Below are 18,601 nucleotides of genomic sequence, written 5' to 3'. Positions count from 1 at the left end.
CATCGCTAGCTACACATTTCCCCATCTTTCAGGTAATTTGTGGATACTGTTTTAATAGAACTTTTCTTGTTTTGAGGCAAACCATTCAGAGTCCAATTTTTCACTGCTTTGTATGTTTTGAAGTGCTACTTAGAAAGGGCGTGTGCCATTGATCAGAAAAAGTGGTAATCTGAAGGAGCAAGGTCAGGTGAATACAGCGGGTGGGTTAATACTTGCCAGGCAAGATCTTTTAATGTGTCTTTAACTGGTTTTGAAGTGTGTGATGGTGTGTCATCATGAAGCAAAATTACTTTTCTGTGTCTTCTGGCACATTCTGGTCATTTCACTATCAAAGTGTGATTCAAATTGATTATTTGTTGTCGGTAGCAATCAGTATTAATGATTTCAGCTGGTTTTAGGAGCTCATAATGCACCACACCTTCCTGATCCCACCAAACGCAGAGCATTGTCTTCTTTCTGAAGCAATTTGGCCTTGCAGTCAATGTTGATGGTTGACCTGGATCAACCCATGATTTTGTGCATTTGGGATTCTCAAAATAAATCCACTTTTCATCACCAGTCACAATTCGATGCAAAAAAAGACTTTCCTTTGTGCCGTTGAAGCAACATTTTACTAATGACTTTTTGGTTTTCCATTTGTCTTTCGTTCAGTTGACATGGCACCCATTTTCCTTTCTTTAAAATCTTTCCCAATGCTTGCAAATGATTAGAAATCGTTTGCTGAGCAACGTTTAATCTTTCTGCAAGTTGGTTTGAGTTTGACAGGCATCTTCATCCAATAATGCTTGCAATTGTTGGTCTTCAAACTTTTTCGGTTGACCTGGATGTTCTTTGTCTTTCACATCGAAATCATCACTTTTAAAACATTGAAACCAGTGTTCACAAGTATCTTGAGATGGAGCATGTTCACCACAAGCTTCCCAAAGTATTCAGCAGCACTTTTCTTCAAAATAAACTAATGAATTATAACTTCCTGCAAATGCTCTTTTTTTGGCACAAAATTCGACATTTTTAAGTGTAAAAATATCTATGATGTTAACATCTTCAGTAAATTTGACATATGAAGTTTTGAAGCTTGTTGTCAATACAACAAAATAGCATACATATCAAATTGCATATATATCAACATATACCAACTCCATCTATTGAAAAAAATCTGCATTATTAACTGGTACACCTAGTAATTTGATATACTGAGAGGATACAGAGCATCAGCATCTTAAATATTTTTTCACTTACACATCAAGCCATATAAGACTGTTTAGAATAATATTTACTCATTTAGCTGAAATTTTCAACATATAAAATAAAATTATAAAAATTGGGTCATAAGGCATGTTGGAAACTGCCAGCCAAACATTATTGGACATCTACCAAATCAGGCTTATTTAGTGGCTATGGCAAAGAAGAAGGCTTACCAGACATCTCTGAGTGCATGGGAAGAGCTAGGAGAGGCTTTATAACTAGAATTAGGAGAGGCTTGTCCTGAATATTTTAAAAAGAGTTTTGGAGTTGGATACTGTCAGGATTGGGAGAAATCTAGTAATAAATATGTTGGTAACTTTTACCTAGAAAGCAAAAATATTAAAGCAGAATTAGATTTGCTATTATACAGATGCAATAGTTAATATGCCATTTTTTATAGTTGCTGAATGCCCTGAGCTCTATCTTGTTTCAGATCTGGTCATGGAATAGACTTGCCTTTGGCTTATTCCACTCCATAGTCACAGAATGGCTTCATCTGATTATTGTTTAGATTCTTGAGAATTGTTTATATTTGTTGAAAATATTTCAACTTAGCTATCAGATGCCAATTGTCAGCTGCCAGGCATTTTCACTTTCTTGGGAGTAAAATATGGAACTATTATACACTTCCTAGGCATTTTTAGCTGTTCACCATATTTTAGTATGCATTATTAATCAGACTTTATGGAGGAAGCCAATTGAATTGCCTAATTTTTTAGAACACTTTATGTGAAAAATGTTATACTTGCTGGCCAATTAAAAATAACAACTCATTCTATCATGATTTAATATGTAAGTGCTAGAAGGCAGAGACCAGATCTATTTAATTTTTTCCCCTTAGCATCTAGCATACCATCATTCGATATGTGAAGTTAATCACAACTAACTGATAATAATGCTATATATTCCTTTAGTGGTGCAGAACATTTCCCATAGATGAAATGAGGGGAGGAGAGTGGGAAGAGGACATTTATCAATGGTCTGCATCAAAATTAGAGGAAATCGGGTATCCTATATAATAAGAGCTAATATGCAAATGGTTGTCACACACTCATGCCATCACAATCCATCACCAGGAGGCTGCGTGCACAGCAGGCGCACACGGGTGGGTGGGGCTGAGTGCACAAGGAGCCCTGGAGGCAGGTCCCGGCAGCTCCGCCTCCATGCGGTGAGGCGGGGGTCCCTCAGCTTGGGGTCTTCCGGCTCCGGCCTACCTCTTTGGGGCAATCCATCGAGGAGCCCTGGATGGGTGGGCGGGGCCTACCTCTTTGGGGAGATCGATTGCAGGGCTCCCGCACTGTGAAAGGGCACAGGCAAGGCTGGGGAACCCCCCCAGAGTGCATGAATCTCATGCACCAGGCCTCTAATAATCTTTATAAACATCTAATATCTCAATGGTTGTTTTCACAGACAGTAGATTGTAGATCAACTTAGGTGCACAGGGGCAATATATATGATATGGAAATTTCCGTGGATACACGTGGAGGAAACTAGGAAGAGTTTTTTTAAAAACAGAAGGTGGTTAGTTTAGAATTTATGGAACATTGATTTAGGATTTCCACCTTGTTTTACAAAATTCCTATGAATAATTGCAAAGATTGGCTCAAATAAAAAATTTTTAGTTTATTTGATCTCTAAATCAGAAAAGATGGCATTTTTTTCTGTGGTGAGTGACAGAGTAAATATACATCTCTAAAATAATGGAAAGTTATGATTTCACCTGAAATAAAAATTCTGTGTTATTGTGGAAAGGCAAGTTTGATGAGAAATCAGAAATAAGTATTGAACACATAGTGTCAAGGAGCATGATGAAAAAAAATATTAGGAGAAATTCCATTTTTAGGGCTAAATGTTTTAACTTCTTAATCTTGCAATATACAATTTAGAAGGACTCAGCCTATAAAATATATCACAGCAACTTTTATGTCTTTATAAAATATTAATCATAAATTTTACTGCCACTATGATGGAAGAGAGCTTCTTTAAACTTGAAATTAAAGAAAATGTTGACTTTTCATTGTGAACCACAAATGCCTGCACACTTCACATAATAAGTAACAACATAGTTTACACATGAGCAGTGGAAAAAGCCACATGCTTTTTATAAATTGAAATTCTTATTCATCTTTCTGTTTTTATGCACATATCATTAAAACAATAACTTTTTTCTGATTTAATTTGTAGAAGAACAGGTTGTATGAGTCAGATTTTAGTTCATTCTTAATAAGAATGATGTATTTGTACTAAGAAAAAACTATGCACAAAACAGAAAAGAAGACAATAGATCAACATTTATTTTCTTTATGTGACATTGACAAAATTACTTTAAAAAATCAGCTCTTGTTGAAAATGAACAGCACAAGAGAGATTAGAACATTTTTTTCAGAATGAGTGAACTTTCTGTGATGATGGCAGTGTTGTATATCTGTCTTAAAATAGTAGCCAATAGCTAGCTATACGTTGCTACTCAGTACTTGAAGTGTGGATCGTGTTACTAAGAAATTGTGCTTTAAGTTTTACTTAATTTTAATTGATTTACATTTAAATTTAAATGGCCATATATGCCTGATTGTTACTATATCAGATACCACCACTCTAGATGATTTCATCATAAATCAATTACCTTATGTCATTTCTTTTAGCATAGTTGGGGATAATTGAGTTAAGGATGAGTAAATGGTGAAGTAATTATACAATGTTGAGGTAGCAAGATTTTTATAAGAAATATAACACCACTGTATTTTTATAATATATCTCATACTTATGAGTCATAATTGCAAAGTAGGATAATTATAAATCTTTTTTTAAAAGTGAGATTTCTCTTTGATTTTTGGAAGACCTCTAAAAAAATAATGCAAATCATGAAATATATTTTCCAAAAATACAACTATTTCAAAAAGTAACTCAAAACTAAAACTGAGGCCATTGCCTCAAATATTATACTGAGCATTAATCTTGCATTTCTTTTTAGGATGAACATTTTTCTTTATATTTTTAAAAATAAGACTCATGATTTAAATAATTATTACAGAATTATGGAAAGTTTTATTCTGGCCTCCAAAACACCTTTCCTATTTTCTTTGTGATGCCTAAAATTTTGTAATTTGCTATTTAGTTTTTTGTTTTAAGTCTAGGATGTTGACACTGGAGCCATTTGTGGGTGGTGGAAGTCCATCGATTATTTGAGGCAATATGTTAGCTGTGTCCATAGAGGGCTGGGCTGTGCTTTTACAAGACTACAATGTTTAGTGTCCAAATACAGGCTCACTATCTCCAGGGTGAAATATAAACTTCTTAACAGATTATATTTTGAATGCAGTGTGACCTTGAAAATCAATATTGAATATTTTAAAATTGAAGTTCTTAAGTCAGATAAGGATAGGTTGGAACTCAGGCTCTTCTTTATGACTTCATACTAGTTAGCTTAAAACTCAATTTTATCCTCTGGAAAATATACCTACTTTATTTTTTTGGTAAGCATTAAATCAGATAATGCATCATAAATGCTTGGCTTTTTAGTATTGTTTTTAATAGAGAAGTAATATATTATTTCTTATAAATACAAAGAGGTCTAGCTAATACTTCCTATTAGGTGTATATATTGTGGAGGAAAACGGAAAAGCTTGAGAATGGAAATAATATAAGTACAAATAATATAAAGAGATTGTTTTATTTGTGATTTTGCCTAGGAAACATACTATTCACTATCACTGATATAAATCAAACATATTTAGAGATATCAAGAAAATAAAAGCATTTCTTAAATATATTTTTCTTTCCATTCATAAAAACTACAAATAAAATGTCGTCATCCTAAAGGAGAAAATTCCTGGAAACTATGTCCTGTAACTATGCAGTTACTGTTTTATTTGACTATTATAATTACCTTTTTATGATGATGATTTTGCACTTTCAGATGTTTACCAAAATCATATGGAAGGTGACATTTTAAAGATGAGACAATGTGTGAAATAAAAATAGACCCAATAATTGACAAACAGGAACTAAGATAACTCTGTACCAAGTTGCATAGTTTTTTTTTGTTGTTGTTTTATTCATTTTTTAATATATTTTATTGATTTTTTTTTTACAGAGAAGAAGGGAGAGGGATAGAGAGTTAGAAACATCAATGAGAGAGAAACATCAATCAGCTGCCTCCTGCACACCCCCTACTGGGGATGTGCCCACAACCTAGGTACATGCCCTTGACAGGAATCGAACCTGGGACCCTTGAGTCCGCAGGCCGACGCTCTATCCACTGAGCCAAACCGGTTAGGGCAAGCTGCATAGTTTTACCTGTCATTCCATTCGACTTAACCTATGCAGTGCCTATTATTGTTGCATGTGTGTTAAATCAACATTGAAAGCATAAACCCTTCCATGGCAGATTTATAAAAACTAAAACAACTTTGCATTCATGTGTTCATTTCATTATTTACTATTTCTTTTTCTGTCCCCATGATGAATTTATTGCATGGTGCCATTGATAGTGTTTATTTAAAATTATATCAAAAACATGAACAGCTTTAAGATGCAGCCCAAGGACCACTCTCAGTCTAGCTGCAAAGCGCTGCAGCAGGAGTCCCTCAATGGTGGCCGACTGAAGAACCCAGAGCAACGAGAGAAGAAAATCCCACCATAACTCTCATAGACAACTGAGGGTTTGTTTGTTTGTTTGTTTGTTTGGCTGTTTGGCAATGTGAATGGGAAGCACTACATCCAGGAAAGAGTCCAGGTCAGGAATCCAACGGCCTGAGTTCTGTATCAGGTTCTGCACATAACTGCTATATTTCCTTGTACCTTTCCAAGCCTTAGTTACTCCCATCTGCAGTTTCTCGTTTATTCAGCTTGAAATGTTTGGGACACAATGGATTTTGATTTCTCATATTTTTTTAAATGCTGATATGGAGCCTCCCCCCTTTTTTAAAGAACTTTCAGCAGTGTTCAAATGCCCTACCTAATGATGAAATTCAACAAGTGACTTTCTGATGCCTTTTCCTAAGTATTCCATCTTTAGTGCTCAAGCTATCAAAAAGTTAAATTTCTTTCAGTCCTCCAAAGCAAAACTAACCTATCAGCAACATCAAATCAAAACTGCAATTTATATCACTTTATCAGGCCATTAATACAAAAAAATATTCCATTTGATAAATTTCTAGATTGTATTTATTTTGTTGTTTGGGTTATCATAAATTTCTAAATTATAAATTTCTTTATTTCTGAATATTTTACAGTTAATTATAATAACTTGAATAAGATATTGGAGAAACAAGGATTTGAAACTAAGATGTAAATAAGGATAATAAATGGAATATAGAGAAAATGCACTTAAAATTATGCACTGTAGAGCTTACAATTTAAACAATTTATGAAATAGAATATAAACAAAAATATGGAAACATTTACTCTCTGTAATTTTACTGCTACCTTGTCTTCTCCATAAGATCTTCCTGTGGTTCAACTTCATAATAGAGATATTTGGTTTCCAGTTGCTCCCTGATCCATTCAGTTTTACACATGGCCAAATAGCTCTCTAAAACTTAGTTCTGAGCCTGATAATCACTTGGTCAAAAACTTAAGGAGATTTCTTCTTGCTTTTATTTGATAGTCAAACTCCAGCCTAACATTCAAGGCTTTTAAAATATCTCATAAAACGCTGCTCTCAGCACCCCTTTTAAGATAAGGTGCCCTATACTTTACAGTATTTCTCAAATCCTCCTAAATAGCCCATATTCTTCTCTAGGTCAACTCTTTATCCAAGTCTGCCTTCAGTTCTTTCCCTTTTTTTCCCCCTCTGGAATAATTCCACCAGTTCAAATCTATGCATTCTATAAATTGTTGGAAGGGCCACTTCTCTAGGAAACTTTCTTTGTTTCTGACAAACATGTATAATCTCCTCCTAAATGACTCCCATAATACTTCATCAGAATGCTATGTTGCTTTCGTTTTTAAACTTTGCAATAGTTTAAATGATACATGATTTATCTTTCTCATTGGGACAAAATTCTTATGGATTCCTATATTTGTGGATGTATAGCAGTTGAATAGTAGTAGTAATAATGGATCTTGTACACATAGGAATTAATACCTATTTGTTAAAAAGAATAAGTTATCACCACAACAGCAATGTTTCACTAACATTAAAAGGAATTTAACAGATCATTAAAAGAAAAGTGCCTGATCATTTTGAACATTATGAAAAGAATTTTAGGAATTAAAGGGAAAGTGAAGTTGGAGTTTTATTTCAAATTTGCAAACAAGAAAAATAAGTTGGTATGTCTTACATAGAGGAAATGGACAGTGTCGCACTGTGGCTGAAATGGTTTCAGTTAACTCTTGTATGTCAAAAGTGGTAGACCTTGAAATGTGGATAGAATTTATTTTAAATATTGTTATTTCAGGGATGCATCACAATGGCCTCAGTCAGAGTATTCAGCATTCCTTTCATTACAGAAGTAAACTAAGATCTGAGAAAAGACCAAGCATCTGATATAATAAAGACTAATATGCAAATCGACAGAACGGCTGAATGACCGGTGACTATGACACGCACTGACCACCAGGAGGCAGACACTCAATTCAGGAGCTTCTCCCGCCTCTGCAGCAGCACTAAGGATGTCTGACCGTGGGCCTAAACAGGCAGTCAGACATCCCCTGAGGGCTCCCTGACTCTGAGAGGGTGCAGGCCGGGCTGAGGGACTCCCCCGACCCCCAAGTGCACGATTTTTGTGTACCGGGCCTCTAGTCCCATATAAATGTGCACAACTTCACTGTTCTCTAATAGTTTCCAATTTGTTGTAACAAGGAAGAGAATGATAGGTCATGAATAGAGTAAATGTAAATATTTCAGAGGTGGGCACTGTTGACTTTGGGTCAGACAATGCTTTGTTGTGCAGGGCTGTCTTGTGCACTGTAGAATGCTCAACAGCACTCTGGCCTCAGCCCACTAAAGGCTGATGATACTCCCTGTATTCTCCCCACACTGTAACAAACAAAAATGCCGCCAGACACTGCCAAGCAAAATTGTCCATTAGATGATTTAATAGTAGCTTTATTAAATCTTTTCTTTTTCTAAAATCATGGTTAAAGATATAGAAAATCCGTTCTACTGGATACATATATTTACTTTGATTCAAATCCTGAATCATTCAAATAGAACAAGAAGTAGTCTTACTTCCTGTTAAATTTTGAATAAGAAAATAACAATATGTGCCTATCAATATATCTTTTGAGAGCAATTGTGCTTCTCTCTAAATTTTTTAGATAAGTAAAAATTAATAGTTAAGAAAAAAGTGTGTTTTCATATTTCTAGAATTTTAAAACTGGATTCTAACAAATATTTTTTCCTGCAAAAGTCTTATAGGAAATATTATGCTTTTAAAATATGAATATTTTGTTTGCTTACTATTAAGTACTAAAATATGATTTTTGAATAAATGAATATATACCTATTTTATGTGCTTGTGCTAAACTTACAACCTATCAGACATTTTGTTCAGATCTGGAGACACACAACTGAAAATGTTAAGATCTTGAATCTTGAATGCTCAAAAAGTGGTAGATAAAGCAGCCATGTTAAAATTGAGTTCTTTCCCTATAAAAGATGAGAAGAAAAAATTAGTATGCTGTATTTGAATTGAAAAAATTCATTTAATAATCATGGAAAGTTGTTAACTAATGTTATCTAATGCAAAAAAAATTGCACTAGGAAGAGAGTCAGTAATAGCCATTTAATTAAATTAAATATGAGATTAGAGTAAAAGTCAACCTAAGGTTTGTGTTAGGAATACTTAAGAGTAATTTTACATACATCAGATGCCAATAAATTTCAATTAATTTTTCTAATATTTCAAAATTAATGTACCATACTGATAAGATGTATACAAATTTGTGTGTTCATTTATTTAAGAATTTATTTACTAATCACAGATTTTGTATAAAGCACTCTGCAGACACTGAGGATACAGCAGCAACTTTGAAAATTACACAAGATGAAAAAGCTAACATGTAGCAGAGGTATCTGACCCAATTTTGGGGTAATGAATAGTTGTCCTTAGCAAGGCTATACTAATTATTTTGCTTGGAATCCTAAAATCAAAGATTAACCACACAAGATTTTAACCAGAAAATTTATGTAATCAGAGTCATGTTTTGAGGAGACAAGTTTATTTAGTTCTAGAAGTATGAGGGGTGAAAAATTGGTATAAGGGAGACCATTCACTAGTATGGTAAAGTAGATAAAAGAAGTGGTTGTGAAGCAATCAAAAAAGAAATGATATTTAAAAATTATTTAGGAGGTATATCAACCAGATGTGATTAGTTGACTGGTTTAGAAAAGATAAGGAAACAAGAGGTATCTGGTGTATATAACTGAATAGAGGCTGGTGGTGTCTTTGGAATAGAGATTCCTGGAACAGGACTATATGGGGAGGGTTGCAGACTTTGAATTCATTTTGGACATATCAAATGCGCTGTGTCTTTCAGATATTCAAGTGGACATGTCAAATAGGTGCTCCATACACAAAAGTGTAGCATGTAGTACAGAACTGCTCTGAGATATAAACTTGGGAGTGATTGGTGAATAGATAGAAACTAATAAGTTGGGTGTGGCTGAAAGGACTGAGAGAGAATTATGTGACAATAGATTGTTAATACCATTCTCAATGATCTCAATATCTAAAGGTAAATATAAGAAAACAACTGAACAGAATCTGAGAAAGAATAACTAGAAATGTTAGAGTTGAATAAGAAATGGTGGGGATGGGTAGGGTGGAGGAACATTCTTAGAGAAATCTAAAGATAATTTTTAGTAATAGAGTCTAATCAACATTTGTCTAATCAACATTTTATTCATACCAACATTCTGATGTGACATAAAAGAGTACTGTATTATATCCCTTGACTTTGATAACTTAGGGGTTATCTGGTGGTCTTCATAAACATTTCATGGAACTACATGTTAAGCATATTATCTGCTTTGGAATTTACTTATTAACTGAATTTTGTATTTTGAATCTAAAGAGAATGCTGAACCATACTTCAGGGTACTATTTGTTATACATGTTCTCATCTCTGATAATAACTATTTAAATTAAAAAGGACAGAGCTAAGAGAAATCAGACGATGTTCTGTTTTCCTCTATTCTAATAGCTACCTGCCACTGTATATTTTACTTTACTGAAACAGACACTTGCCCATATCCCTTTGACACACACCATTTCTTTGCACCAAGTCCACCAGGAATAACAGGGAGATAACACGCCCTCCTCCCTCCAGGGCAATCCTCCACTGAGTACTAATGAGAATTGGCAAATATTCCCTAAATACTCTCATGCCCTGCTCATCTAGGAAAAAAGTGTGATGCATGCCCTACATTGTTTCTCGGAGTTCCACAGCAGGACTGAACCCCAGTTGCCCCTGGTGTAATCTGCTCAATAACACACTTTTTTTATGTCCTTTCTCTTTTAGCTAGGGTTCTCCAGAGAAACAGAACTAACCAGATAAATACACACACACACACACACACACACAAGGAATTGGCTCATATAATTACATGGGCTGGCAAGTCTCCAGATCTTCAGGCCGAGTCTGCAAGCAAGAGACCAAAAAAAACAACAAATTATTTAGTTTCATTCTGAGTTCAAAAACTTGAGAACCAGAATTGATGTCATTTCAGTCTGAAGGCCAGCAGGCTCCAGACCCAAGACGTTTCAGGTTAAGTCTAAAGGCCCCAAAAGCCAGTGCTTTAACATACAGCCATCAGACTGGAGGAATTATTCCTACTTGGGGGAGAGTCAGCTTTTTTTAATTCTATTCAAACATTAAACTGATTAGATAAGACCCAGCTGCAATCAGCTTTATTAAGTCTGCAATTTGAATATTAATCTCCTCCAGATTAAGAAGTACAAGTTGGTTGTTAGAAAATAGTCACAAGAATGTAAGATACAGCATTGGTAATATAGTCAATTATATTGTGATAACAATGTATGGTGGTAGGTAGGCACTGGCAATATCGGGGGAACACCTTGTAAATATATGATTGTCTAACCACTATTGTCTAACACTTTAAACCAATACGAAATAATATTGAAAGTAAACTGAATTAAAAATAAAAAAAATAAATATTGATCTCTTCCAAAAGCACTCGTACAGAAATACTTATAAAAATGTGTGGACAGCCCTAACCAGTTTGGCTCAGTGGATAGAGCGTCGGCCTGCTGACTGATAGATTCCAGTCAAGGGCATGTACCTTGGTTGCAGGCACATCCCCAGTAGGAGGTGTGCAGGAGGCAGCTGATTGATGTTTCTCTCTCATCGATGTTTCTAACTCTCTATCCCTCTCCTTTCCTCTCTGTAAAAAAATTAATAAAATATATTTTAAAAATGTGTGGATAGATATCTGGACATCCCATGATGCAGTCAAGTTGACACATAAAATTAACCATCATAGTCACCCCAATTAACACAATTTTATCTTCCAAAATAATTTTTCTAATCTTTCTTCTGCCACCTTTATTTCTAGAGATAAAGCTTTTTAATTTTACATTGTCAAAAGGAAATAAAATTTTGCTGTATGTATACATAGTCAAATTTCAAAAGACCATACACCTCATTTTGTCCAGAATTATTCTGGCTCACAGCTCTTACCTTGCTTAGTTATTAATATGTTCCCTTCCCTTTTAAAAATGTTCTACTTTGAATAATAGTATATGATCATTTGAGTCAGAAACTATGATAATAATTGAAAAATTAGTGAATTATATTTAATTTTTTATTATTTTATTCTACTAATCCTATTTAATAAAAGGCTAATATGCAAATTGACCAAACTGCTGGACAACCTGTCACTATGATGCACACTGACCACCAGGGGGTGGACGCTCAATACAACAGCTGCCCCATGGTGGCAAGTGTGCTCACACAGGGGGAGCGCAGCTTAGCCAGAAGCCCCGAGCCAGGCTCACTGCTGGGGAGCACTGAGGCCGTGGCAGGAGTCTCTCCTGCCTCTGTGGCAGCGCTGATTTCTGACTGACAGCTTAGGCCGGCTCCCCATGAGGAGCCAGCCTAAGCCATCAGTCGGACATCCCCCGAGGGCTCCCAGACTGGAAGAGGGTGCAGGCTGGGCTGAGGGACCCCCCCCTCCCAGTGCACACATTTTCATGCACAGGGCCTCTAGTTAAAATTATAATAAGTATGTGTCATAGTCTTCAAATTATTTTTCTTCCTGGGTAGTTTTACACTGCAATTACTTACCATGTTATATATGGAATGCCTGTTTGTAACCTGGATATTATCATTGATTACCTTAAATGTATTTTCTTGTTTAAATGACTGAGAAAGAATAAGTTTAAAAAGTACAAATAATTTATAAGTGTAAGGTCTTTTACAGATCATGCTTTATTTATCTATATGTGACAAATCTGATTATTTTCCTGAAATAAGATTTTAATCTAAAATTTACACACTTGATTGATACTTATTTAATTAGCTTCTAAGTCATAGAATGTGTATAACTCCAAGGTAGTTCTGTTCTTCCATCACAACTAAGGCAATGATGAGAATAATTTTTGACTATCAGGAATGCTCAGAGCCTATATTGTTTATTGTGGAGACAAGAGGAGGAGGCAATTCCATGTTGACTGTGGGACACACAATGCAAGGATTTAGCAACCTCTCAGAAAAAAATGAAAGTGTTTACATTGTCTCCTTCCCTTAGCCTATTTTCCATGTCTTCCATCTTTGTGTTTATTAAAAAGTATTACAGGACATAAAGTTATAACTATAAATGTCTTAAAGTATTCTTTAATATTTTTTTTACTAGGGATGACTTTATTGCCTAATGGAAATAAGTAATTTTATAACAATTATATTTTAACATACACAATAAAAAGTTAACTTTTAGTATTATTCCTAGTAACTATGTCAAATGACTTGCTAACTGTACTTTAGAGCAAGAGACTTGTGCTGAGTACCAGATTACTGCATTTTCAAAAATATTCTGCATAATGCTGTGAGACAGTAGTTGATCTTGAGTTCTTTTTGACTTCTTTATTATGTTTCTGGTATTCCTGCAACAATGAATGGGTTGTTATTCAAATGCACATAAATGTGTTCAGTCCATAATAATGGTATTCCTACCCATCTATAAATAGTTGAAGAAACAATTGGATGAAATGCTTGATATTCATCTGAACCAGTTTTTGCAATTTCACTTTTAAATTCAGATTTCAGAAATATTACAGCAGTGGTGTTCATGGGATATTCAGATATTTTTGTTAGCTTTTCATGGACAGGATAGTGGCTTCTTAAAATGACATACTGTGTTTCACCAAATCTAAGAAATCCCTTTTAAAAAGACACCATTATAAGAAAGTGCATGAACATGCAGCATGATGTACAATTTCTAAATGTATAGTTTACATACTTAATGACCTTTTCATTTTTTTTCTAGATACACCATCAGTTAAGATTATACCATCCACTCCTTTTCCACAAGAAGGACAGCCTTTAATTTTGACTTGTGAATCCAAAGGAAAACCACTGTAAGTGATTTAATGAGCAATGGCGTTTTTCACTTTTGCTTCTATTCTGCTTTGATTGCAGACTTTAACTACAGAAATCCGCTGCTTTTGTCTTTTCTTGGTGGGCAAAGTGACCTCTAGACCAGAACCCCCTCCCCACAACCACGTCTTCATTAAGTGTCTGTGGAAGATTAGTCTGTTTCTTTGTCATCTGGTGAAGTTTCTGGGAAGGTTTCCAGCTGTGATTTTTCCCCCCAGGAAGATATTTCAACCTGAAAGAAGTGTAGGCTTAATCAGTCAGTGTTCATATCATCAGATTGATAACAGTTGCACATTGCTGAGCTTAGTTCTCCCATAAAAAATTTGGAAAATATTGAAGCATCGTCAAAATATGCCCAAGTTTTAAAGTTAGATGGGGAAGCATTTCCTTAATAAGAGAAATCAACTCTACATTTCTTATGTAGCAGCTCCACAACACATGATTAGTGAATGTGATAATACTTAGAGGGAAGGTGAATGAAAGGGGTCATAAACTCAACATTTTCAATTGTAAACTATTTCATTATTATAATATGAGTCCTAACATCCTTTCAACTATAAAATTATACTTTTTAACATTCATGTTCTTAAACAGAAAACTCTGAAAGTCTACTATTTCTACAAAAATCAAATCAGTATAGATTATCCAAATAAGGATTATTCAAAGATGATTTGAAAGCCATTTGATCATTTTAATATAGCAACACTCTAGGTGCAGAGATAAGTAATTTATTTGATTTTTTAAAACTTTCAATTGAGTTATATTTTGGTTTAAATATTAAGAAGAGGGATTTAATTATTTTCTGTATATAACTATATGGGAAACCTTTTGTGCAAAGTAAAATAATTACAATTGTTTTTCTAAGAATATTTGTTATTTAAGTGTAAATTACATAGTATCCATGAGAAATTTTCCTAAAAGAGTTTTAAGGCAGAAATTTGAAATGTGAACATCCTCAATTGTATGATATTGTACTTTTTAACACATTAAGCATATTCATACTTTCTTACTTTAATATTTATTGTTGATAGTATTACAGATGTCCCCTTCCTTTTTTTTTCTATTGACCCCCTCCACCAGGCACCTGCCCCTCCAAGACCTTCACCACAATATTGTCTGTGTCCATGAAATATGCATATCCTATAAAATAAAAGGGTAATATGCAAATTGACCCTAATGGCAAAAAGACCTGGAATGACCGGTCTCTATGACATGCACTGACCAACAGGGGGCAGATGCTCAATGCCAGAGCTGCCCCCTGGTGGTCAATTTACTTCCACAGGGGGAGCACCACTCAGCCAGAAGCCAGCTCATGGCTGGCCAGTGCAGTGCTAAGGATGTTCAACTAATGGGCTCTTGGGCTGCCAGAGGGATGTCTGACTGCCAGCTTAAGCCCAGTACCTCGGGGAGCAGGTGGACATCCCCCAAGGGCTCCTGGACTGCAAGAGGGCACAGGCCGGGCTGAGGGACCCCCCTCCCAGTGCATGCATTTTCGTGCACAGGGCCTCTAGTATGCATATAAGTTTCCTGATTTCCACCCACTACCCACCCCCACCTTCCCTCTGATATTCATCTGTCTTTTCCATGGTTCTATATCTCTGGGTCTATTTTATGCATCAGTTTATTTTGTTGATTAGATTCCACATATGAGTGAGATCATGTGATAGTTATCTGGCTTATTTCACTTAGCATAATGCTCTCTAGGTCCATCCATGCTGTTGCAAGTGGTAAGAGTTCCTTCTTTTTTTTTACCACTATATAATATTCCATTGTGTAAATGTACCACAGCTTTTTTATCCACTCATCTGCTGATAGGTATTTGGGCTATTTCTAAATCTTAACTATCATAAATTGTGCTGCTATGAACATAGGGGTGTTTCAGGTTTCTTAGGATATATTCCTAGAAGTGGTATCACTGGGTCAAATGGTAGTTCTATTTTTAATATTTTGAGGAAACTCCATACTGTTTTCCACAGTGGCTACACCAGTCTGCATTCCCACCAGCACTGTATTAGAGTTCCGTTTTCTCCACATCCTCACCAACATATGTTGTTTGTTGATTTGTTGATGATAGCCATTCTGACTTTATTACAGTTTTGGTATTTTAAAACTGCTTTCATTCAGTAATTATTTCCTAGAGATGTAAACATGCAGATTTAAAGAACATATTGTGAATTAGTATATCAATTTATTTTATATTATAAGAAACATTTAAAGTGTTTTATATCTTAAAAAAACCACATTTTTCTTAGTAGCTTTACTGGATATACCCTGCACAATTCACTTTAGTAGTTCTTACCTTCTGATAAGATTAAATTGCTTATATAAAACATTTTTCTTCTACAGTATGCTATCAAATGTGGCAGTGCATTCTAGTATTAAAGTTTCAACAAAAGCTTTTGGCTGCAAGTTGAGTACTTTAAATAGGGAAAGAAGTATAGTAGACCCTAGTCAGCTTTACACATATTTAAATCCTAATCTATTTACTGCTGAACCTGTATAAGTAACACCAGAAACTTCCCCACTCTCCCTCCCATCTTCACTCCTGTTCCTTCCATGTATTATTTTCTGACTCTGTCTGTTCCCCTTCCCTCTCTTTTTTTATGCTTCTGTTTTGTTTGTTTGTTTCCATTCTCCCTTACAACCTCAGAGGTCAGCATATTGAGATATGAAGGAACATGATCAAGATCCGGGTATAGCAAAGGATTTATGATTTTAACTTCTCTCTATAGTTCTGCCCCCAAGTACATGTATGTACACTTGGAGAAAATATACAATTTATGCAATTAAATGAGGTAAGGATGGGAAATATAGTATTCAGAACGCTTGGAAATAAATACATCCCTGCTCAAACAGCATCCAATTACCTGTCAATGATCTACTCTTTGACTCAATATTCAATCTGCACAGTAGAAACAGCATTTCATGTGAATAATGAGATTGTGAGGTCAATGTAATTAGATATGTTAAGTAGTTCATTTCCATTAGCTGAGCTGTGGTTGGATGGATGCACATATTGAGGGTCTCTTTCAGCAACCTGGAAATAAGGTTGTCTGTGTAACCCTCTTCTGCACTGCAAATGAATGAAAAGTATAATCATCTTTCATTTATGTATTTATGTAAAGAATACAAAGACCCCAGAAGTTTAGAAAATAGAAAATGTTTTCTTACTCAGAAAGATCCTGATTAATATTACTTCACAAATAGGTGAAATAAATAAGAAACTCTCCTTATTTTACATAGGAGAAAATCAAATCTCACCAAATGTAAACCAAATTTTCCTGATTCATCCAAATTTAAAATGGATGAGTTAGGATTTAAACCTAGTTCAATCATTGTCCAAAGTTCATATTCTTTCAGTTATTTTCTGCTACTTCCATTGCTGAGTCTAAATTGTCAGTTATGTTATCCAAAGTAACTTTTGAAAACGAGGATGTACAATAATGTTCAGCACTGCATTCAACCCACAGAAGCTTGAAGGTGAAGAAGTAGCCAGTCTCAAGACACATTTACTCTTGCCATCCTCTTTTATCAGACTTTCTTCTGTATTTATCCCCTTTTTTCAAAATTTGCCAAATTCCTACCAACCTGATTGTTTCTAGTATGAGCTTACAGCCATATATAAAAAATAAAAACCAACTCTAGTATAGTATCGCCTGGCAATTAACTCATAAGCTCCACTCCACACGAGCTAAAATTGTCATTCTGTTTTGTCTTTATCCTCATAGGTCCCAATGTTGTGTTCTATATGCTGTGTTACAGAAGTAAATGTGTATAAAGTTCTTTTCTTATATAGTATTCTCATTCCCAACTTCATTTTTACCCTTTGCTTCCCTTGTAATCTGCCAAGCCATTGATATTAAATGTATTGCCAACATTCCTTGCTGCCTTTAGATAATTGGTTTACTATGTCCTTCCTAATATTCTTAAAATTCACTCTTCTGAGTTTCAAAGTAACTATCACTTCCAATAAATGTAGGCATTAATTCCTTTAAAGACAGTCTAATTTCTACCCTCTCTTTAGTTTATATTGTATCTCCAACAGTGCCAGATGAGGCAGATAGGACAAAAAACAAGGGGAGATTGAAAAGAAACCATTGGATTTTCCCAGAAGGAAATCTTAGTGATCATAAAGAAAATAGTCTCACTAGAACAGAGAAAACAGAAGGCAAATTGAAATGGATTAATCAGGGAAATAGTAGGTGGTGGTGAAGCAAAGATAATGGGAGGATCACCCATTTTAGAAAGTGAATAAAAAAATGGAAGAGAAATAAGGAAATAAATTTATATCAAACAGAAGTTATAAAATAAATAATAATATAAAGACTGTTCATATTTCAAGATATGGTCAAAAAAGCCTAAAAAGTGTGGGAGTAAAAATGAAAGATGTGATATCACAATACCTAAAGGCCAGGTTCCAGTTTCCTATTTTACTGCCAAATTTCCACTCCATTACCTTGGAACTATTACACCTGACTCCCCATTTTGTTATCGTGGAAACACTGAGAAGCAACACTGTGGTTCAGCTTCTGATTGGCTACCAAAACACTTGATTTCTATTATCTTTCCACTTACTTGATCCACCTATAATGAGCAGGTGGGAATCAGAAATAGATAATGGATATATGATGCTTTACATCTCATAGCTGACTTAAATAATATTTTTAATCCATGACCAAATGTTTATGATTCCTTTCAAAATGTTTGACCAATTTATGATTTCCTCAAGGGTGAGTTATTCATGGTTACTATCTTTTGTTTAAATCACAAATGATAGCGTGGCTCATTCAACTTG

General features: G+C 34.8%; 1 protein-coding gene across 2 annotated transcripts in view; it reads left to right on the top strand.

The window, feature by feature from the left end:
• Positions 1-18,601, top strand: part of CADM2 (cell adhesion molecule 2) — a 170,135-nt gene that overhangs the window by 28,788 nt on the left and 122,746 nt on the right. For both annotated transcript variants that reach the window (XM_006090551.3, XM_006090550.3), the window contains exon 3: positions 13,697-13,787. In XM_006090551.3, coding sequence (XP_006090613.1) covers positions 13,697-13,787 — 91 coding nt within the window. The remainder of the gene's footprint in view (positions 1-13,696; positions 13,788-18,601) is intronic.

This window comes from Myotis lucifugus, unplaced genomic scaffold (genome assembly GCF_000147115.1).
Source record: "Myotis lucifugus unplaced genomic scaffold, Myoluc2.0 scaffold_75, whole genome shotgun sequence".
Lineage (NCBI taxonomy): Eukaryota > Metazoa > Chordata > Mammalia > Chiroptera > Vespertilionidae > Myotis > Myotis lucifugus.
Note: the sequence above shows the minus strand (reverse complement) of the source record. Positions and strands in the feature narration are given on the sequence as shown.